Here is a 21,846-nt window from a genome sequence, read left to right as displayed (position 1 = left end):
ACAGAATGATGATATGTGAGGGATGAAATAGGAAGTGATTGGCTAGCGTACGTGTTCTAGGAGGTCTTGGCTTGCTAGTCAGAATGATGATATGGTGAAATATGAGATAGGAAGTGGAAGTTTGATAGAAGATTGCGAATTTAGGGCTTATTAGAACAGCATGGATGCATTACTGGCTGTACAGTTTTTGACTGCAGAACTCATTGGTGTGACAGAGCTGGAACTTATGTTGGCATAGTCCAACTTGCGGAATGAAGCAACCCTAGCAGAGAGATAGATGGTAATTATTTTCAGATGAATGGCCTTTGTTAGCTTAGAGACCAGTTTCAAAACTTTCAGTGGGAAAACAATCGGTCTCTACTAGGAAAAACAATTGCTAAGATCTCAACAGTTCAAATGTTGTAGGACCCTCCTAGTTAACGTTGATGGATATGGTCTGCTGCTAACCACCAGCTCCTCTAGATTCTAGACTTGAGCCTTAGGGTGCAGAATAACTAAACCCGTCAAGGTTGTGGTGGACTCTTCTTTTTATCTCTCATCACGTTTCCCTAGGGTGAGAATTCCAGCCGATAAGTAGATTGATTATAACTACGATGTAGTAAACAAAATGGTAATTGTTCACCAAGCATCCAATCCGGGGCTGTTAATCTGAACTACAAAGAAATCTTTATTTCTGAGTATCATCCATTTCAAGAATCCATACCTCATAAAAAGAACCCAGTTGCTCATCGTCTTGTCTTCGAATTTGATGGAAGAACGAAAATGATTTCTCCAACACTCGAATAATCAGAAGAGTTTGTTTGAAAACTACGTACTGTGGGTTACTTGATGAGGTAGCATAATCCTTTTAAACTCCTCACTGCCAAAATCGAAATAAATAATGAAGTGGAGGAATTAGGCTCCATTGTAATCCAATACACAACTCCATTCAAGAATGGACATCGGTCTCTCGTTGAAACTTGGACATCATATGAAACGGGAGGAACTGCGCTACTACTTCTCCAGGCATTCAGTCTAAGGCTGTAAACCTCAACCTCAAACCTACTTTTTTGGCCTCTGCATTTGCGTGCAAACATTATCACCCTCACAACCTTTCGGCACAATGAAACTTGAACCCAAAAGCAATGATATTAACAGTATAGGTTGTGTCTTGAATCAGAATGGGAGTAAGTGTCTTGATTTTTTTTGATTGAGGGATTCCATAGATATATAGAATTATGAACATGATGAGAGAAGCAAAGCAATCCATTGCAAGAACCTTTAACGAAATAAAAAAAAAAGTTGGGCGCATCAAGATTCAGGAACCTTTAAATTCAACCTTGGACCGATCTTGCCTTTGGACTTGCCCAATCTTGGTAGACTCAGCCTCTTGCCCGGACTGGAAATGCATAGTGGGCGTGGGATGCGTTTTGCTAGCCCAGGTGGCTTTTTGCTATGGCAAAACCCATAGGTGGAAGTACTTTAATGGAACATGTTATTTTGTCTCAATCTAAGAGCATCTCCAAGGGAGATGTCAAATACCAAACATCAAATTTAAATTTGATGGTTGATGTGGCAATTTGACATTTATACAGTTTTACACTTCACCCGATATGTCAAATAAATAATTATTGTAACAGTCAAATCATTTAAGATAAAGAAGAAAAAAATTATAAAAAGGAAAATAATAAATGAAAGTAACAATCAACTATCTTTAAAAATAATAAAATATTCATTTGACATCTTGCTTTTGGGATGTCAAAAATAACATCTCAACCTCCAGCCTTCATTCCACATCAGCTTTGACACATCGGTTGGAGTAATGTGAGATGTTATTTCTAGAGCATCTCCAGCCGATGTGTCAAAAGTGCCACATAGATATTTAACGGCTAAAAATAACATCTCATATTACTCCAACTGATGTGTCAAAACAGATGTGGAATAAAGGTTGGAGGTTGAGATGTTATTTTTGACATCCCAAAAGTAAGATGTCAAATGAATATTTTATTATTTTTTCTTTTCTTTTCTTTTTAACTAAAAATGAATCGACACTAAAATGTAATAAAATAATAATTTAATTTGACTTATGGGGTGGAGTGTAAAGCTGTGTAAGATGTCAAATTGTCACATCAACTATCAAATTTAAATTTAATAATTGGTATTTGACATCTCCCTTGAAAATGTTCTAAGGATGCATATCCTCTGGTGTATCCATACATTGAAGGACGGTAGAATTTTCCTCTTCGTCTTATTTTGATTAGTTATCTTAATATATAATATAATACTTGGAAAGCTGTAAGCTTTTGATTAAAGAAAAAACTAAAAGAAAAGAATGGCTTTATTTTGAAGTTTGAACTGTCTCTCAAACAAGAGATTTATAAATATTAAATAAGTAGGGTTATTAACCACGTGGATTTCAATTGAAGCTTGTTTATTTTTAGTCTCTATCACGAAAGTTGAAAGATTACCGTGTTTTTATACGAAAATCAAATAATACATTCCAAATTCTGTTTTCATTTTTCACTTGTGTAATTACAAGTGAAAACTGAACCTAAAACCTCTAAAGCTAACATTGTTAGGCCATAATTCAAGACTTCACTTGAAGTTTTTTAAGTGTGCATCACATCATAGCCAACCTTCTTTCTCTAGTTGAATAGAAATTTAAGGGCCCGTTTGATAATCATTTCATTTTTCATTTTTAGTTTTTATTTTTTGTGCTAAAGTATAAAAGAAAACATGAGTGAGAATGGAAGTGAGTATGAGATTGAGAGAGAGGATGATGGAATAGAGAAGTAACATAAGTGAAAACAACAACTTGAAAGTGAAAATAATTTCAAAAAGATTTCAGCTTTTAGTTTTTGTTTTCACTTTTATTACTCCAGGGGGGGCATCGGGACCGGAAAACCGGAACACCGAACCGGACTAGTGAAAAAAAACTAGTTGACCAAAAAGTCAACAAATCTGACCGGAATTGGACCGAAAAGATTCCAACCGATTTCGGTTCTTGTTTTACACTGCACCAAACCCGACCGGACTGGTTGTATTTTTTTATTTTATTTTATTACAAAATTTTAAAATCCAATGCTATATTTTAAATTTTATAATTAATATTTTTTCAAATTCAACTTCAAAAAATTTATCATTGTATGAATTGGGTCATTTGTTAATTTTTAAGCCAAAAAAATAACTTATTTATTATAATTTTTATTTAAAAATTTTTAAAAATATTTAAAATTAATAATCCGGTTCAAAACCAGAACCGATCAGAACCGACCCGGCCATTTTTATAAAAAAAAAAAATTCCTTAAACCGGACCGTGCCCACCCCTACGCCCCTCATCTTCCATCTCAATTTCTCATCTCCATTCTCATTCTCACTTCTATTCTCCCTCTTTTTCCTCTATATTTTAGCACACAAAATAAAAAACTAAAATTGAAATAGTTATCAAACGGACCCTTAATATTTCATATCATTATTTTATTTTTAAAATAGTGGTCATTCTATGCCGGAGCTACCAAATTTTCTAATTTCAACCCTCATTCCAAACAGAGAGAGACAAGAAAAATGAACTATGACCCATTTCATTGCTTAGTTAGGAAGGCTCTAAATATTGTTGCGACCTAATGATATAACGAAGAAATACTTTTGCAACAATATTGGCTCAGCCAGCCAGCCAGCCAGCCAGCCATCAGCATTAATGGGTAAAGCTAAATGGCAAAGAAAGAAAAAGGGCACGTAGCACTATCACTTCTTAGATGGACCCCAAATCTGCTTGATAGGCAACTAGGGATTGGAAGATAAAAAGATCAAATGGAGACCAATTGAACCAAACCAAATAAACATTTCAACAGCAAGAGTCGGAGAAACACTCTCATGCGACATAAATAACACTTTTTGTTATCTCTAGTTAATAACGCAACGATATGTGAGTTAACTTTTCCACGTATTATCGGTCGAAAATAGCACAACCTAATCATGCAAAGCGTGTTTTAATAATTGGCCGGGAATAGCACAACCCTAATTATGCTAAGCGTGTTCTAATAAGTGTGGTTAAGGAAACCGACCAACAAATGCTTCGCACATCACCATCAAACTTATATTTTTTAAATTTTGAATTGCCATTAGGGCATAAACATCTAAAGGGCCGAAATAGAAAAGGAAGAAAGTATGATCCATGCCAAACTTCTTTTTCTCAATGATTGATGCAAAAACAACGAAGAAGAGAATGAAATCAAAAGCTAAAAAGTATAATCTTGAGGACCCATATCTGGCAAGTACATAAAACAAAACTCCAACAAAAGTTAAGTGTGTATTTGGGTAAGCGCATGCTAACTTTCTTTCTGATCAGATCAAAAGTTGATCCCTACATCTCAATACAAACCATCTGAAAAAGCATTTCAATCTTCAAAACCCATCTCATGCCCTCAATAATCTGCACTAAATCATTGGCCTTCTCTCCACTATAGTAGCTGTACAAAATGTTAACTTGTCTTGATTGAGAAACATTCAAATCTTCAATAGTAATCTCCATGTTTACCACCATGTTTCTTCATGAGCTGCCGAACAAACATCAAGCAAACCACTAAAAACCCAAAAGCTGCCAATCCTCCCACTGCAATAGCCACTGTCCTTTGTGTATGATGCCTAGACCCTACAGTCCCTACACACAGTAAGCACATCACAGGTGTTAGATTTTTTATTTGATACACAAATCTTTAGTCTTGAAGTTGAAACTAAAAACTACCCAGTAAATGTCAGAGAAAAAAAAGAAAGATGAAGAAAAAGTAAGTGATAGAATTACTCATGACAGATGGAAACTTGAAAACTTATGTGTCAAAGTCCGTCACCATACAACTGTCTCTCTCTCTTTATTTCTTTTATTTTATTTTATTTTATTAAGACTCTCTCTTTCTTTTTCATTCTTCGTCATACCAGTTTATTATGATCTCCAAGAGAAATAAATAAATCAAAGAGAACCCACATCATATATAACCAAAAAGATTACTTTAAAATCCACCTACTAAAATCAAGACGTGCCCGGCCAAAGACAACTAGGTATTAAATATTAAAAAGAAATTGCACAATAAAACAAAGTCCTAAAGTAAACCCTTGTAGATAAAAACAAAACAAAAATGCATCTGAAAAAAATCAGTCTTCTATCTGAGTTTACCTGATGATGAAGTTATGCTTGGAACACCATTGGGGTAGTAGCTGTAGTTAATATAGCACTTCTGAAGATATATCTGCCCAGAAATTGAATCACCACACTCAGTCTTAGCCTTCTGATCAGCACTTTTCACACAATCCCCACAATCCCCAGTGCCCAAATCACCTTCACACTGCCCCAAAACATACACAGACTGATAGGTCCCAGCATAAAACAACCCACCAGTTCCATTCTTCACCCCATTCTCCACCATAGCAAAAGCCGAGTCTCTCTTCTCCTCAAACCCACTGCTTCCACTTGCCTGATCTGACTTACAGATCTTGAACAAAAACTCTGTTCCAGAAACCTGCTTGAACCCAGCAATCTCATAGCGCAAGTAACACCCACCGAGCTGAACTCTAGCTGCTACGACTTCTCCACAGAGTTTGCTGGCCAAAGTTGGGATCTTTTTCACACAGCTGTTACACTGGGAGGTGGTGAGGTCTCCCCTGCATTGATACAGGCCTGAGATGGCATTTTGGCCTTCACCAGAAGTGGTTGAAAAGAAAGTCTTTTGTGAAGATTGTAAGACCAGAGAATCAAAGAGGGATTTGAGGGTTTGTGAAGAACTTGGGTCCTGGAACTTTTGGCTTGCACAGCCCTTGTAAACCAAGTTTGTGAAATCAGCAGAAGTGATGGCAAAGGGAAAGGAAGCAAAGACTGTGTAGAAAAGCAGAGCAGAACACATGAAAGGAGATAGCTTGGTGGGCAAACCCATTTTTTGAGATGGGAGATTTGATCACACCGTCAAAGGTTTTAGAGGGGGTTTGGTAACTTTTGGAGGAAGTTGCTCTCGGAGTTTTCCAGAGAGCGGTTTTGGTTGAAAATAAGGGAGCTTGGTTTTGCTATAAAGAGTCCTGGCCGTTTCTTGTGGGGTTTTGGACTTTTTGGGCCGGTTTTGTTTTTGGAGCTTTTATTACTGATCATGCAGCACAAAATTTATGCTCCTCCAAACTCACTACTTTTTTTTTCCAAAACAAGAAAATTAAGCACTAGGATTAAAGCTTAAAGTATTGGGTATCTTGGTTTGTCACTATTTGACTAAATGAAATTGACGGTAAACGTCAAGGGTACCGTAGTTTCATGAATAATGCTTACTTATTTGGAATGAAGAAGTCTATCTAAACGTGTTTTTATGTTCTTGACCGTTTGGTCATGTTTAGACCTTCGGTTCCTTGTAAGTATGGAGAATATATATCAGAAAAATCTGAGCTTTAGGGGATCAACAATGGGAAATTTCCTAACCCTTTTTAATTTCGGTGCTTCCTAACCCCTTTCCCTTGTTCTTAGCTTTTAATTTTGTACCGATTTTATTCTGCTGCAAAACCTGGAATTGGAGTACTTTTTGACCAGTGGTTCCGAATCTTAGCTGGACATTTTGACTGCAATTAGTAACGCTTCGCTGTCGCATGCCATGCATGCTGTGTATGTTTAGCAGTTGCAGCCCAAAAAAAAGAACTATTCTCAAAGAAGATATCAATATGGGGATTGGGATTAGTCTTCAAAGTGGACTTTGGGCAAGCAACAAAATTATCGTGCCTCCATTTTTGCTTCAGCAGATTTGCCTTAGAATAGAGGCTCAAAATAGTTGCTGGCAACTAACAAGAGAGAATAACATCTACTATCTGATTGAGATAAAGCACTCGTACTTAAGAAATATTTCGACTTCGACTTGAGGTTGGTTCAAATTTTACAGAAAGTATAACAAGTCATTAGAAGGCATAGGTCTCAAGGCACTGTATCAAAGAAGTTTGCTCTGAGAGACTGAAGGTCAAAGAAGTTTTTGGTTGCTATTTTATTTTATACACTTTTTGTGTTTGTTCAGCTTGAATTTCCTTTATATATATATATATATATATATATATTTCCCAAGATTGAAGTTTACAGTACAGGAGGTACCTTGTTGGAGAAGATATTTCTCTGTCTTGCAGAACCAGTTGGCTTTAATTTTTTATTTTTTTATTTTTTTGTGTGGCTCTGAAATTCTGACTTCAACCAATTAACCCAAGAAGGAAAATTGGGTATGCCACCTTTCATTTTATAGTAAATTTGCTGCTGTAATTTTCAAGAAGTTGAAAGATTTAGTAAAAATTAGAAACTAAAGCCTCAACATATGGGATGAAAACCTAAAGCTCTTGAGCCAGATGAGCCTCTTTGCTCTGAAGAGAGGGTTCCTAGATCTACAAGTGGCAGAGAACTGCTGCAGGGCAACTTACAGAGAGATTTATGACTTTGGCTATGCAAGCTAAAACTTGTGTTTGGGGCATTACTCCAGCACTTGGCTTGGTTCAATTGAGGATGGTTATTAGTGGGGCGTGGATCAGAAGTTAATTTCTAAGATTAAAATGGTTATTGCACTTAAATTAAGTAATTATTTGAGATAGATTTTGTATGCCTAAACTTCGTTTTTTTGGTACACTGCCAGAATGTTATCATTAATAGAATTTCTCTAAAAGTAAATGTTCATTTTAATTAGAGATGTATTAAAGAAGTGCGGATCAAAGGTTCATTTCTAAGATTAAAAAGGCAATTGTGCATAAATCAAATGACCATATGAGAAAGATTTTGTAAGCGTCTACATTTTTCCCTTTTTTTTCGGGAGTGCAAATTACAATTATCTTGAATAAAACTACCCTTAGATTAAAGTTCCTTTTATGGATTACAGTTTAATTAGCTAACCTTCTGTTCGATACATCCTGTGTTTGTTTTTAATCGAACTGATAAGCTGTTCGAGTCCACCATCTAAAATTACACAAAAGAGCCAAAAAATTACAAAAGTGAGGTTTTGATTCTTCACCCTCCACGCGCATGATAGCATAGCACTCATCCAAGTTTTTCAATTGTCAACCAAATATCCCAGACGATAGCGTACTCGCCCGTAACTGATGACAAGTGGCTTTCACAGTGAATCACTTTACTAGATTAAAGAACAATCCAAGAGACAGAGTAATATGTAAAACGAAAGCAATTTCCATTCTTCTAAAACCCTATTTACTCCAAAAAGAAAAGAACACTCTCAGTCTCTCACTGTCACTCTTTCAATTTCTTCGAAATGCTGGTAAGCTCATCACCCTCACTTCCAATTTTTGTTTCCTGAAAACAATTTCGATCCTTTGACCTCTCATTTTTCCAATTTTCTCAAATTTTTTTGGTTTTTTTTCCCGAAAATGTTTTCAAGTTTTGTGTTCTGGGTTTTTATTTCCACGAATTTCTTGGTACATTGGTTTAGATTGTTTTTTTGCTAATTTTTTTTGAGAGTATATTTCTGAAACTTCTGTTCTATATTTTTTCTTTTTCTTTTTCAGTCGTTTGGTTCTTGGGAAAATTGTAGGCGAAATAGGTTCTTCTAGTTTCTCACTCTTTTTTGTTTATGGGTAATTTTCAGGTCTTGATAGCTTGAATCGAGCTCCAAGGGTTTTTCGAGGTACGACTTGTGTTGATAATAGTGCTATGTTTTGCATGCATGTATATTTGGGGCTTCAAGTTCTCTTCCACTGTGTTTAGAGAGAGAGAGAGAGAGAGAGAGAGAGAGAGAGAGAGAGAGAGAGAGTCCAGTTCTCCATCCTTTTGATCTTTCCGAAAAACTGTTGCTTGTGCAGTGTTAAGGATGTTGGAACATCCAATTGTTTTTCAGTGAGACAGTGCAAGCTCTAATACTCTTATGTTGATTGTATTTTAGTTACAAGGTTTCGATGGTGGTAGCCTTTTAATTTTATAATGGACTCGCATATCTACTTCTTTAGACTCCTATTGGGCATCTTCTCTGAGAAATTTTGGAATATGTAGGTACAGTTTGGCATTGGGCAGCTCATAATCAGAATAAGGGGTGAGCGGACAGTGATGGCGCAAAAACCAAAAGTTCAGGCAGCCCTTAAAGCAATGGCAGAGCTTGGTATTAATGAAAAACAGGTCAAACCAGTGTTGAAGAGACTCTTTAAGTTATTTGACAAAAACTGGGAACTGATCGAAGCAGAGAATTATAGAGTGCTTATAGATGCTATATTTGATGAGGAGGAAAATGAGGTGTACTTTTATATTTTTTTCCTTTATCCAGGCATTCTTTATTCCATTTCTTCTTCTTCTTCTTCTTCTTCTTCTTCTTCTCTCTCTCTCTCTCTCTCTCTCTCTCTCCTCTCCCTCTCCTTTACTTATGCCTGCTTGATTTTGATTTCTTCTGTTAGGTTGTGGAAGAGAAGAAGAATTGCAAGAACTATGATGTATGTAATTTAAATTCCCTTGGTTCTGGTGCTCTGATTTCTTGTTTTTTTTCTTTTCTCACACTTTTGGCTATAGTTTCTGACATATCTATGGCCTTTTACTTATCAGGAGGAAGATATGGAGGAAGAACATCAGGTGCGTCATGAAGCTAGTCGTACCTCAAAAAGGTTACATTCAAGCGGTCATGAGAGTTCATCACAGAAGAAGAAATCTACAAATGCTGATGTCTGTACACTTGACTCCCTTGCTTGTGTTTATTGCATTCTCACCCTTCTACCTATATCTGTTAACATGCCTTTTGGCCTATTGTCTATAGCTGGAGAGTGATATGGAGGAAGAATTGCCGCTGCCTCATCAGCGGGAACGTCCCCTTAAAAGGTTGCGAAAAAGTCATGAGGGTCAGGTTTCACCATTCCCAAATACCTGCAACCCTATGTTAGGTGATACTTCATCGGTAAGACCAAAAGTTGAGAAAGATGAGCTACTTGGTACTCGTTCTCCCCAGCAGCTACGGGACATTACACGGTCACCTGAGTCAAGGGCAGAATTGCAGCAACCAATTTCACCCCATATTGGTAATAAAAACAAAGGCAAGCAACCTGTTATGTCTAAACCCTTGGCACCTCACGGAGTACGCTTTAAGGAGCTGGTGGTGGTGGAACCAGGCATCATTCTTTTGCCTAAACAGAATGTTAACACTCATCAATTACTGAAGCCTAAAGATGAGCCCTTCACTGATGACATGGCACAAGATGAGGTTCCTATTGCAGCCATTTTACCTGGTACATCTTTGTTTGCCTTATACTATACTATCATTGATATCCCAGTGGATGGATAGTTGGAACCAGGAACCTAAAAATCTGCTTTAACTGTGAATAGAATATAACTAAGATAGTCATTTATTAGCATCAAAGGCATAATACTATGGAATAAAATTATTTTGGATATTATTATTACCTTCAATAATCTTCTCGTAGAATGATTGTTGTTTTGTTCTTCTGCAGATCCCTCAAGTGAAGAAAACCCTATACTCCAAGATGGTGCAACCGTGGAACAGAATGATCAAGAACATGTGGCATCCCAAGAGAAAGAAAGTACAACAAATGGTATTCAAGCTTCATATAATGAGGGGAATACAAACTCTGAGCTTGCAACCATTGAAGAGGAATCTCCTTCTAACTTAGAAATTGCCTCTTCACCCTTAGGAGAGGTAAAGCTTTCTTTCAGTTGTAATTCAGCTATTGGAAGACCAGATTTTCATATGCCTAATCTAGATGCCGTTATAAAATTGACGGAGGAAAAATGTCTGCACTCATACAAAATTATTGACCCAAACTTTTCTCTAAAGAATCTGTTGGCGCATATGTGTGAGAGCTTTTTGGAATTGGGATCTAATTCCAATAGTGAATCACAGGATGGATCAATTAGTGTAGCGCCAAATCTTGATGCATTGCGAAAAACTACTGCTTGGGATGCTGGGGGTGGAACTAAGGAACTATTATGTATGCAGTCATTTTCTTTAAACGGATCTGTTAGTATCGAACACCCTACTGTGGTTACTGCTCCTCAAGTTCCAAGACTTCCCTTGTCTTTGAATGGTTTTGGTGAATGCAGAGAAGCCTGTGGGAGGACTGCTTCTAATGGTTTTTCTGAGGTTAATAAGGAAGGTGGATTGGAAGACTCTCGTGTTCTGGTTGTTGTTCAACAGTCTGATCTGACGACTGATGATTTAAGGGCTTATCATGATATAAATGACATAACTAAAGGAGCAGAAAGAGTCACAATACCATGGGTAAATGAAATGAACAGCGAGTGTCCACTATCCTTCTTCTACATCTCCCGAAGCCTTGTTTTCCGAGACGCTGATGTTAACTTCTGTCTTTCTGGTATTGGGGATGGGGATTGCTGCTCAACTTGCTTGGGTGATTGCCTATCAGTGCCTGCACGTTGTGCTTGTGCATGTCAGACTGGGGGGGAGTTTGCTTACACCCCAGAAGGCCTTGTTAAGGATGATTTCTTGGAAGAGTGTATCTCTATGACTCGCAATCCTCAACAACATCATCCCTTATATTGTAAAAGCTGCCCACTTGAAAGAGTAAAGAATGATGATTGTTTAGAACCATGCAAAGGCCACTCAAGGAGAAAGTTTATCAAAGAATGCTGGAGCAAATGCGGCTGCGTCATACAATGTGGCAATCGAGTGGTCCAGAGAGGCTTAAATTGCAAGTTGCAGGTTGGAATTTATGTGAAAATGTTCTTAGTTTGTCATTATTTGATGGAGTGGTGTATTTATTTTCTTGTTGATGTAAATCTTGTGCATAAATTTTAATAGTTATATTGTCTGACGTTATAATGTAAGCAATAAAGTTTTCTTCTATAGTACTTTTTGTCTGTTCTCACAGCCTCTCTGTTGAATTTGCACTGTGTATTCCAGGTATTTTTTACTTCTGACGGAAAAGGTTGGGGTCTACGAACCTTAGAGGACCTGCCAAAAGGTGCCTTTGTGTGTGAGTATGTTGGAGAAGTGCTAACCAGCAAAGAGTTACAGGAGAGGAACATTCAAAGCGCCAGAAGTGGGAAACGTCCCTATCCAGTGCTCCTGGATGCAAATTGGGGTTTGAAAGCGGATTTGAGGAATGAAGAAGCTCTCTGTTTGGATGCAACAAAATATGGAAATGTTGCTAGGTTTATTAATCACAGGTAAACTTTTGAAGTTCACTTCCTCTAGCCCACAGCCAACTTTTTGTTTGCTTGACAAATTAACTTTCGGTTAATCATGTCCTTAATAGTCAGTTCATATGATGTGTTAATCTTCTTTTACTAAGATATTTATATCTATGGGATATATTTTGCATATGCAAAAACGGAAGTTGTAAATTTTGGGGAATTATAAGTTTCTGGTTTCCGCATATGCATGGAATTTTTATACTTAGGATCAGAAATAGTATAGTAGGAAAATAACTGAGGATGGTAGAATGTAGTTGCAAATTGTAGTAACCTGACTCTTGCTGAGGATGCCAAAAAGGAAACTTACCAAGTTAAAAGGGAATTAGCAGTAGGCAATGCATGTTGAGAGTTTGTTGCATTAAAATACAGTTTCATGTTACTCTTTTGTTAACAGAGTAGAAATGAGAGAAGCTGCAATTTATGCACCAGGAGCTTTAGCATTGTATCAGCAGCAGAGCCATTAGGCTCTTTCTGGGAAGCTTGCACGCCTTAAGAAAGTTTACTGGTCTTGTGCCTGAGTGTCTAGGGAAAGTGGCAACTTGCTTTAAAATAGAGCTTGAACTGTAGAATTTGTTCCCTGAACTTGTTGCCCGTCATAGCTAGGGTTGCTAGCAGAAGGAGCTGATTCATGTTGGCTTCATTCTATGACATTCTATCGTGTGGAGAAACGTCTGACTGTGTTAAATTGAGTTAGGCTTCAGAATATCTGATATATTGTTTCGTATCTTACTAGATGTTTGGATGCAAACTTGGTTGAAATCCCAGTTGAAGTGGAGACCCCGGATCATTGCTACTATCATGTATGTGAAGTTATGGAGCCTTTGATCCTTCATTTGCATAGTTATAGTTTATCAACTCTGTTGGTGATTGAAGACATTTATATGTTCTATTGTGCAGATTGCTTTCTTCACAACAAGAAAAGTGGATGCTTTGGAAGAGCTTAATTGGGTGAGTATATTTTATCTTATTAGATTGTATTTGTTGGTGGTATGCATATGGCATTAATTGTTTTGTCCTTTCAGAATTAGTTTTTAATGGAATAAGCATAGCTGCTCCCATATGAGGAGAAATGTTGATATTTTAATATCAGCATTCTGAAAACTTGAATGTATCATAATGGAACTTTTTTTTTTCTTCATGTGGATTGTTAAAATGCTGAAATTCTTATGCATATGAAATTTATTTCTATTTTTAGTCTTGTACTTATTCAGCCAACTCTTACTACGATCTCTTTTGCCAACACAGAATCCACTGTCCACTAATTCCACTTTAGTTAGATGCTTTTTAGCTTTGAATTTCACCAGACTGGCGAATTCTATAAATTATTTCTGATTTTACTATGCTAGATAGGTTATGGCAATATGTACATATAATTCCATATTTACAAGTGATCTTTATTACTATTTTCTAGTTCAATTGAGTCATTTCTGCTTCATCGAACTATGGTAAATTGACGTTTGGTAAACCTGTTTATCTATTTTCTGTGAAAGGCTTCATGCTTATTGAAATAAGAATGCATAAAGAGGACAGGTTGATTGATATTGTTTGGTTAAATATACGTGATGCTTGAGTACCTACTTTGAACCTACAGCCACATGGAAGGATTTGTAGATTATAATTGTATGTGATGTTTGAGGCCTTGACCAGAACGATTTATCTCAATATGGTATGCTGGTGTGCCTTTATCCTGAAGACAACATTTAGCTTCATCCTTTAGAAATGTTCAAGCACAATATGGTACAGCAATTTCCATTTTGGACTGCATTACTTGGTATTATTGTATAATTTCGATGACAGGGTTCTGGATATAGATATTGAATAAGTTAATGTATAAATGACTTTATGGATAATGTGGCTGTTCTTACGCCGTGCAATATGGGATCTGTTTGCAGGATTATGGCATTGACTTTGACGACCATGATCATCCTGTTAAGGTGTTCCAGTGCCGATGTGGTAGTAAATTTTGCAGGAACATGAAACGTTCAAATAGTAAGTGTATTTTCCATTTCTGTCCCCTAAGACGCCAAATTTGCACATGCTTTGTCTGTGACAATCATTTTTTAATGCGAACTACATGTTGCTCCTGATGCTAACATTCATTTTGATGTCTGCATCCAACAGGATCTAGATCTGCATCAATTACAGCATGAACTTCGGAGGGTCAGTTCATGGATAGTGGGTAGTGGCTACCTTCTCTTTTGGTTCAATATCAAGGATAGGTGTAAAACTGAGGATAGATCTTGTTGGATGATTTTGTACAGGGTTTTATACATGTATAGCCAATTTGGTGTCTAATGCTATCGATGATAATTTAAAAGCCAGACACCGCAGCTTTCGATGTTGGCAGAGGCTAGACTGCTAAAAATACTCAAAAGTTCTATATATGGTTGCTGCAATGTAAGGCTGGATATTGTGTGTTTTATAAATAGAATATGTAGCCAGAAATGTGTATTCTACTTGTATTATCATATTTGGGTGCACCCAAGTGTACAAATATAAGGAAAAAGGCCTTGAGTGTGAAGGCAGATGAAGAAACTCAATGCCATTGCATATCTGAAGTTCTTAACTGAGCTGCCGTATCGCTCAAGAAATGTAAAGCGCTGCTGCACTTTTATCTTTAACTGACAGTGAATCCCTGTTGTGAGGTCTGCAGAGGATTTCATGCTCAGACCCAGAGGGCATGACGGGTTGAATGCCTCCTGGGTTGAGCGGAAAAAGGGTCTTGTAGTAGCCCTCCATGATTGAAGTAAAATTGCAAGTTTCAGCAACCTCCGGAATCTGCACAAACACCCAAGCTGTCTCATCAGAACTTGGTAAAAGAAAATCACTAACTAGCTTATGTGAAAAGAAGCCATGGCATTGGCAGTACCTGGTAAATGTCACGCATGAAAGCATGAAGGTTAGGATATTCAATCAGCTTCTTCTTGGTGCATTTGAACAGCACATTGTACACAAGATCAAACCGAATCAAAGTTGTGAACAAACAAACATCTGCAAGCGTCAGAACATCTCCACACAAAAATCTTGAGCTGCCCAAATGATCTTCCACCATGTCCAACGCATCAAACAACTCATTCACCGCCGTATCATATGCTTGTTGAGACTGAGCAAACCCGCATCTGCAAAATGGAAAATCCCAGTAAATATACAGTTCTTGATTAAAATCATTAATAATAAATTAATTACTAATTAATTACCTATAAACCCCATTATTGACATTTGGGTAGATTATGCTATTCCAAGTCTCAATCTTTTGCTTTAATGGAGGCGGCGAGAGATCCAAACCCGGCTTCCGAGCCAACTCATTGAGTCCCGAGTTGAACAATTGGATTATATCGTAGCTCTCATTGCAGACCACCTCTCTCTTCTTCACATCCCAAAGCATTGGGACCGTGGACCGCCCATCGTACCCTCCTGCTCTCGATTTATAAACCTCTTTCAGGGTTTTAAACCCGTTTGCGTTATCCGGGCCGGGGACGAGGGTATTCGGATCGGGGATAAGGGTGCTGCTGAAGTGCCACGAGCCGTCCTGGCCCGGGGCTGCGATTGAGACTGGGACGGCGTCGTTGAGGCCCTTGAGTGCCCGGACTATGAGGGTGCGGTGGGCCCAGGGACACGGGAGGCCCACGTAGAGGTGGAGGGAGGTTTGGGCTTGGCGGGGGATTTGATTGGGTGTAGCGCGGAATTTGGAGGGGGGTCTGGTGTAGGCGAGGGTGGGGTCGGAGGGGGCGAGCTGGGACATCATGATGCGCCACGTGGAATTCCAGGCTGTGCGGACGGTGGAGATGAGGAGGCCGGGAGGGAGGGAGGGGCCCCACAAGAGCTTGGCGGCAGAGGAGAGGAGGGAAGTTGGGTCAGGCGGTTGGTTGCTGGACATTTTAGTGCTGACGTGGCAGGTGATGGGTTTGGGTTTAGCCCATTTGGCGGTGATGGGTTTCTTCAGCGGCGGTGGAGTTGGGAGGTTGGGAGGGCTGAGCAGGGAAGTGCACGACATCTCAAAATGCTGGGTTTTTTTTTTCAGTTCAGCTGCTGACTGATGATGAATGTGTCGTCCTGTGTGGTTGGGAATTCACCCTTCAGACGACACGTCGTATGAAAATCAATGCTAATGCAATGTCCGTGTCTTCTGTATTGAAACGGCGTCGTAAGCACTGATTGGCGCCATCGAGGGGTAGCAAAAGCCGTGGCGCCCAATGAAAGGAAAAAGCAAAAATATTTAAAATACAAAGCAAAAATTATTGATTTTAGCCTCCCAATGAAAAGAAAAAGGTTGGGGAGGGCGGGAAAACCGGAAAGCCGAAGAGACGCCGCCGCTTGAGGTCCTTTCCATTTCACATTTCCTATCGTAAGCTTGGGCAGTGGCTTAGTGAAGAAGACGATGGGCTGGAACCACCCACACATCTCCTTGGAGCAACTCTTGAATCTGATCAAAGGGTTTGTCGATATACTGCTTCTGCTTTCTGGGTATCAATCCTCTGGTCGCCTTGCCCACTGGGACTCCCACAACATAAAAAAAGCCTTCCAATGGGGCCTCTTCTTTGAGAAGGTCAGCTTTCACTGCTTTTCCCCAATCATATTTGGTTTGAGTGGAAAGGGTATCTCTGAATTTCATGTCTCTTTCAGTTGGGTTCAGTAAGTTGAGATTTTTCTTTTAGTGTTGTTAGGTTCTTGGAAGTTTTGGCTGCTCAGATGATTATGGGGGCTCTATGGAGGAGCTTGATGCAGCTCTATCTGAAATGACATCTGCTGCTTCTCTTCCTAAGGTTATAGTTTTGTAGATTTTATTGGTTTGGCTCCTTAAATTTGTTGAATTAACTAGTTTTTGCTTATGAAAAAGTTTAAAGTGTAGCCTGCTTAGCTTAGTTGTATGCTTGTATTTGATAAAGCAGGGGCTTGCACATCTTTCATCTGCAAATCTTACTACTGCACGGCACTTTGTATTAGACCATCTCATTCATACCTTACCGTTGAGGGATGCACATCTCAGAGCTTTGCTGATGGCAACTGTAGAGATGGATCTTGAAGAGCTATCAGAAACTGAGCATGATTTTCTGAATGCATACTTCAACAAGTTGAAGTTGCAGAATACATCACTTCACCGAAGCATTGCATCAGCTACAAAGATTGAAAATTGCGCTGGTGATGGTTTCACCAATTATGTGGTGCAAGAGCTCTTGAAGCGGTGGTCTAAAGTTTCTTTAATGTCAGCGGTTGAGGCAGGCTTAGATGTTCTTTCTCATAGTATCAGACATAGCAGTTGGAGCGAGTTTGATGATAATTTGTTAAAAGAACAATTAAAGCGTGAAAATGCTCCAGAGTAAGTGGGAAATGTGTGTGCAAAAGCGTGTGTGTAATAGAAGAGTAAATAATGTGTGTGAATGAAGTTAAGTGGATTATGTTCTATGTGCAAGCATTAGTCTGAGGAGTTGTATTAAGACTGTATGTGTCTGGCTTAAGGAGTGAGTGGCTAGTCTCTTTGTGATAGAAGATAGTATGTCTCATAATAAACTCCTTTTCTGAGATGCATTTAGCTGAGTCATGAGTGTTCTTGTAGATACTTAGAGGAGTTTACATGAAAAATCAAAATTTTACTGTTGTATGTTTTCAGGATCTCACTACTATGACCTGAACTGAATATCTTGTGGTTCCTTATTCAGCATTGTAGAGTGGTTGGTTGGTTCTCTGACATGGAATCGCTGGAAATCAAAGAATATCTCCTATTTTCTTGATAAGAGAACTATTCAATTGGTCTCCGGTGCCAGCATGATATTTTCTGCCCCTAAGATTCAGTGGGTACAAATATTTGGACGGCTGAATTTGAGTGTTTCAGCAGGAAGCAGTGATGATGGTCTGCGCGAAACAATTGTAAGTCAGTTTTTTTTTGTTTTTGTTTTTCAGGCACAATTGTAAGTCAGTTCAGTTCAATAAATAAATTAGAATGAATTGTGAATTTTTTTACTTTTGTAATCTGAAGGATTGATTCTCTTCAGCAATAAATATTTTGTATTTCAATGGTCGCGTGGCTAACTACACATCTCTGTACCCTTGCATTCTTTAGGAAATAAATTGTACTGTTGAATGAAGAAATTGTGCTCAAGTTCCCCTTTTTCCCTTTTGAAACAGGAGCTCTTGTTAGTAGGGTGCATTGCAAGCAGATGGACTTCTCTAATCGAATATATGGTGTCAGTTTGTTATGATTGCAAAAATATTTCGGAGCAATATCATGAAGTGTGCAACTTACTTTATGGAAGATCTACAGCTCCTTTATCTAAACAGGAAGCAGTGAGTTCAAAGGTTCAAAATTGATGCTGATAAGAAGACATGCATGCTTCTTTGCTTGTTCATGCTTTATCTTTTTGTATTAGTAATCATGGTTGGCTTTTGTGGTGGAACTAGGAAAGTAACATTCTTGAATATTTGAGCGGACTTCTGGGAAGTCAGCTGCATCAGTTGTGGAAAATATCCCCATCCCTTGTAGCTGTTGCAATTCCATCCCGGTATTCCTATACTATTCTATGCAATGTTTGGACGTCTTTTTTACTTTGATTTGAATCAATCATCTTATTTGCACAGGAACTGACTGAATCATAGGTTTTGAATGATTTTCTTTCCCCCTTTGCTAATTGGTGTTGCAGGTCACCCTTGTTTAGACTATATTTGAGCGAAATTCAGATTCAGTTTAGAGGGGAGTTTTCAACAATGAGGTTTTGTATTGTAACCCTAATGATACTCTTTGTCAAGATGTATGATTGTGGCAGCAATTCACATTTATTTTGTTTTGTAGATGCTGTGGCTGTGCTCATGATTTGAAGGAGCATAATGACTGTGAGTATTTATATTCAATTAGTTCTGCAGTCAACCTTCCCTGTCCCCCAACTGTTTTAGAAATGAAATAGAGGAAATGCTAGAATTAATATATGAACTTTTTTCCAGGTGAGCTTGCTGAGAGAATTTGGTGCCTTTACATTTTTCATGTTTGTGGCTCCCACCTGTTTGTCTGAAGTTGCGATGGTGCTTGAAAGTATCAGGCCAGTCGTCTGTAAGAATGTTTATCCTCCATGCAGCTGAATTAATACTAATAACATTAGTCATTTATCCCATTTTTTTTATATGTTAGGTAAAGCAACTCTATGCAGGGTTAAGTTTTATAGTAATAAATACATAGGATGAAATTTAATAAATAGTTTAGAGTTGGAAGGAAACTATTATGGTTTTGGAAACTTGTGACTGAATAGTTGTGTGGGTCACGATTTTGTAAGATATATGGTACAACTCACTAAAGTTAGCTTTATTTATAAAAATGTTTGTTTTATGTTGATCAACTTTTGATATCATTTCAAGATTTTTTTCCTTTACCAAAGGGTGAAAGTCAATTATAAACTGTAAGTTTATGGATCAAACATCAAATTTTTTCCTCCTCCTGGTTCGCTAGGTGGCTACTCTAAATGCAGTGGTGTTTTTCTGTGAAATATTCTCGTAGTCATAATTATTCTTCAGTTATATTGGTTAGAAGACCTTGATTGGAAAAAGAGAAATCAACACCTTGCTTGGTCCATTGAATGGAGACCTGCTTTGGTAGCAAAATCTTTATTAATTCACTTTATATCCATATCAGTATCAAAGATCTACATGACACAATTTCTCATGATCTTTGTGGCCCTTTCTATGTGCAGTATAATCAACCATGTGATGAAAAGGCTACATAAAGTTCACAAAAATTTATTAAAAATATGGTTGTTTTATGTTGATGAGCTCTTGATATCAATCCAGGGTTTTCTTTTTCTTTTTCCAAAGGGTAAACAAAACTTTTTCCTCTCTCAAGATTTTGTGGTTTTCATGGTTTACTAGGTAGCTATTCTAAAAATACAGTAGGGTTTGCTATATTTTGCTTGGATATATGCTTTGTTAGCACAGTTTTGATTAATTCCTTTTATAATATAAGTATAAAAAATATACACGACACAATTTGTCATGATCTTTGTGGGCCTTTTCTGTGTAAAGTGTGATCAACCTTGTCATCAAGGGGCAAGTTCACAATTTTTTTGATTAATCTGTTTACTATATGGCTCATGTAGGTATGGCCGGTGGGAACTTTTGATGTAAGAGTCGACCTCATCCCACTTATATGCTTCCTGGAAAGTTCACTATCAAGAGCCTTTAATTGAAACAGAAGCCAAATACAACAGATGAGCACAAGCAACTTTTCAGAGACGATCCATTCAAAAAGTTTTGTATCACTTGACTGACGTTACATCACTAGAGGCAAGTCGTCAATCTTTTCTCCAAACTGGGACCTATGGGACCTGGGAATTGTTTTAAAGAAAAGTTGAATAGACTATTTGATTATAATGTTTATCAACTTCCACCAATGGGATTGTGACATCTCGTTGATGATGCCTGCTAGTGGGAATTGATACTTGAAAGCTTCATCTGTTTGTTTTCTTGCCAACCGTATATTATTCTTGGTGCTTTTTTGCTTCATTTCATATGAGCTCGCTATAAAACAACACACAGACCAAGGTGGATAAGGAGCTTAAAAATGAAAGTTTCTAGCGTCTCTAGCTGTTGGAAAATCCAGTGTTTGAAGTTGGTGAAGGGAATCGCAAGCACCGGATCTGCGGTCACACTTGTTAGCATTGAAAGAAGAGCATCAACTGGTTGTTGCCATGTATCCTATCTTTTGAGGAAGTTGATTTGGAAGTTGAAGTCGCAATGGAAACAAGCTGTGGGATGGCGAAAGAGCTACACTCATTACACCTATGATCTTCAAAGCTATTCTCTGAACTTCGACAACGGTTTCGATGACCATCTTTCACCTCATAGTTTCCGGTGATGCTTTGTCCTCTCAAAGGATATATGGACAATTTTTCCTTTGAGATGTATAGATATTTTCCTTTGAGTCATGCAACTTAGATTTACATTCAAAATTGTTGGCTAATAATAGCATGACCAAATTTTGTTTCATTTTCAACCTATTTCGTTTCTCTGCAGTGAGACTTATGTTGTGGCAAGATAATGTAAAGGAAACCAAACCTTGAAATAGTTGGAAAAAAGGGATCTTAACAATTGCTATTTCTTCTGTTTCCTCTTTCTTGTGGAGTGGAGCAAGTATTATTCTTCTTTCAATCTTTCTATCTTTGCTTGTAAAAAAGATAAATTAAATTCTACAAAGATGGTTTTGGGGTCCACTATTCATTGCCATGTTTCTTTTGCATTCCAACCAAGATTGCAACCATGAACAAACTTGACCTAATTTTTTTGTTTCTTCTCTTTTTAAAATGCCAGAGGATTCAAACTTCACATTCACAACACCCAGTTGATCTTTTTTGACTGTCGATATGACAAACATACACGAAATTACCTAAAACTAACGACCATTATCAATCAAACACCTACGTTTTATTTTGCTCAACTTCTATCTATCAAAACTTCTTGCTTTGCCATCCGTTTGTTATGCCTAATTTTGCAACTCAAATTTAAAATAGGACAAATAGGCTAGCCCTTGGATGCTTTTTCTTTTTGGTCCATTGGATGCTTTTTCCTCTTTTATGTTTATATAAATTCACTTTGGAGATTCATAACATCACTTTGGAGATTCATGGACTATGAGTCTCCTTGCAAAGCCCACAAGACATTTAATCAGACGGCTAAGATTCATTGATCAAACCAGAACTATGCATGACCATGTTAATTAAGCGTCCATTTGATGCGTTTTT

The 21,846-nt window shown here is 37.8% G+C and overlaps 4 protein-coding genes and 1 pseudogene across 8 annotated transcripts; 2 read left to right on the top strand and 3 right to left on the bottom strand.

Annotated features, from left to right (window-relative positions):
- Positions 1–618: 618 nt before the first annotated feature.
- On the bottom strand, positions 619–1,390 carry LOC148916039 (F-box/kelch-repeat protein At3g23880-like; annotated as a pseudogene).
- A 2,815-nt stretch (positions 1,391–4,205) lies between these two features.
- On the bottom strand, positions 4,206–6,089 carry PDLP1 (plasmodesmata-located protein 1). Its single transcript, XM_008237382.2, has 2 exons — positions 5,150–6,089; positions 4,206–4,639 (listed from the first exon to the last, which is right to left on the bottom strand). The coding sequence occupies exons 1-2, from the start codon at positions 5,901–5,903 to the stop codon at positions 4,494–4,496; spliced, it is 900 nt and encodes a 299-aa protein (XP_008235604.1). The 5' UTR covers positions 5,904–6,089; the 3' UTR covers positions 4,206–4,493.
- Positions 6,090–8,129: 2,040 nt separating this feature from the next.
- Positions 8,130–14,598, top strand: SUVR2 (SET-domain containing protein lysine methyltransferase family protein). Of its 3 annotated transcripts, XM_008237385.2 has the most exons (13): positions 8,134–8,243; positions 8,571–8,609; positions 8,972–9,208; positions 9,367–9,402; positions 9,512–9,628; positions 9,720–10,185; positions 10,408–10,613; positions 10,818–11,636; positions 11,838–12,103; positions 12,864–12,930; positions 13,028–13,078; positions 14,023–14,119; positions 14,252–14,598. In XM_008237385.2, exons 3-13 carry the CDS (start codon positions 9,026–9,028, stop codon positions 14,278–14,280), a joined length of 2,337 nt encoding a protein of 778 aa, XP_008235607.2. In that variant the 5' UTR covers positions 8,134–8,243; positions 8,571–8,609; positions 8,972–9,025; the 3' UTR covers positions 14,281–14,598. The 3 variants fall into 3 exon arrangements, with proteins under 3 accessions (XP_008235606.2, XP_008235607.2, XP_088910081.1); XM_008237384.2 differs by having other exon boundaries at positions 8,130–8,243; positions 10,408–11,636; XM_089053955.1 differs by having other exon boundaries at positions 8,978–9,208; positions 10,408–11,636.
- Positions 14,566–16,252, bottom strand: LOC103334417 (Glutathione S-transferase family protein). The gene is made up of 3 exons (XM_008237383.3): positions 15,328–16,252; positions 15,000–15,249; positions 14,566–14,908 (listed from the first exon to the last, which is right to left on the bottom strand). Exons 1-3 carry the CDS (start codon positions 16,122–16,124, stop codon positions 14,714–14,716), a joined length of 1,242 nt encoding a protein of 413 aa, XP_008235605.2. The 5' UTR covers positions 16,125–16,252; the 3' UTR covers positions 14,566–14,713.
- A 105-nt stretch (positions 16,253–16,357) lies between these two features.
- Positions 16,358–21,256, top strand: LOC103334571 (fanconi anemia group F protein (FANCF)). 3 transcript variants are annotated; one of them, XM_089053957.1, is made up of 10 exons: positions 16,358–16,676; positions 16,795–16,893; positions 17,020–17,447; positions 17,788–17,995; positions 18,254–18,412; positions 18,527–18,627; positions 18,766–18,834; positions 18,915–18,955; positions 19,064–19,169; positions 20,206–21,256. In XM_089053957.1, exons 1-9 carry the CDS (start codon positions 16,509–16,511, stop codon positions 19,129–19,131), a joined length of 1,341 nt encoding a protein of 446 aa, XP_088910083.1. In that variant the 5' UTR covers positions 16,358–16,508; the 3' UTR covers positions 19,132–19,169; positions 20,206–21,256. The 3 variants fall into 3 exon arrangements, with proteins under 3 accessions (XP_088910083.1, XP_088910082.1, XP_088910084.1); XM_089053956.1 differs by having other exon boundaries at positions 18,254–18,424; XM_089053958.1 differs by having other exon boundaries at positions 16,536–16,676; positions 16,786–16,893; positions 18,254–18,424.
- Positions 21,257–21,846: the final 590 nt, after the last annotated feature.

Source organism: Prunus mume, linkage group LG6 (assembly GCF_029339155.1).
Source record: "Prunus mume cultivar Tortuosa linkage group LG6, ASM2933915v1, whole genome shotgun sequence".
Lineage (NCBI taxonomy): Eukaryota > Viridiplantae > Streptophyta > Magnoliopsida > Rosales > Rosaceae > Prunus > Prunus mume.
The sequence above is the reverse complement of the archived record's forward strand: the minus strand, read 5'-3'. Positions and strand labels throughout refer to the sequence as shown.

Bases quoted from the DNA above. Each gene is read 5' to 3' on its own strand.
- LOC103334417 (XM_008237383.3), bottom strand. From the start codon at position 16,124: ATGTCGTGCACTTCCCTGCTCAGCCCTCCCAACCTCCCAACTCCACCG. The intron at 15,250-15,327 runs GTAATTAATTAG...TCCATTTTGCAG, and splicing joins GTCAATAATGGGGTTTATAG to ATGCGGGTTTGCTCAGTCTC. The intron at 14,909-14,999 runs GTACTGCCAATG...GTGTTTGTGCAG, and splicing joins TCATGCGTGACATTTACCAG to ATTCCGGAGGTTGCTGAAAC.
- PDLP1 (XM_008237382.2), bottom strand. From the start codon at position 5,903: ATGGGTTTGCCCACCAAGCTATCTCCTTTCATGTGTTCTGCTCTGCTT. The intron at 4,640-5,149 runs GTAAACTCAGAT...TACTGTGTGTAG, and splicing joins AAGCATAACTTCATCATCAG to GGACTGTAGGGTCTAGGCAT.
- LOC103334571 (XM_089053956.1), top strand. From the start codon at position 16,509: ATGGGCTGGAACCACCCACACATCTCCTTGGAGCAACTCTTGAATCTG. The intron at 16,894-17,019 runs GTTATAGTTTTG...TTGATAAAGCAG, and splicing joins CTGCTGCTTCTCTTCCTAAG to GGGCTTGCACATCTTTCATC. The intron at 18,425-18,526 runs GTTCAAAATTGA...TGGTGGAACTAG, and splicing joins AGGAAGCAGTGAGTTCAAAG to GAAAGTAACATTCTTGAATA.
- SUVR2 (XM_008237384.2), top strand. From the start codon at position 9,026: ATGGCGCAAAAACCAAAAGTTCAGGCAGCCCTTAAAGCAATGGCAGAG. The intron at 9,629-9,719 runs GTCTGTACACTT...TATTGTCTATAG, and splicing joins AGAAATCTACAAATGCTGAT to CTGGAGAGTGATATGGAGGA. The intron at 11,637-11,837 runs GTTGGAATTTAT...TGTGTATTCCAG, and splicing joins GCTTAAATTGCAAGTTGCAG to GTATTTTTTACTTCTGACGG.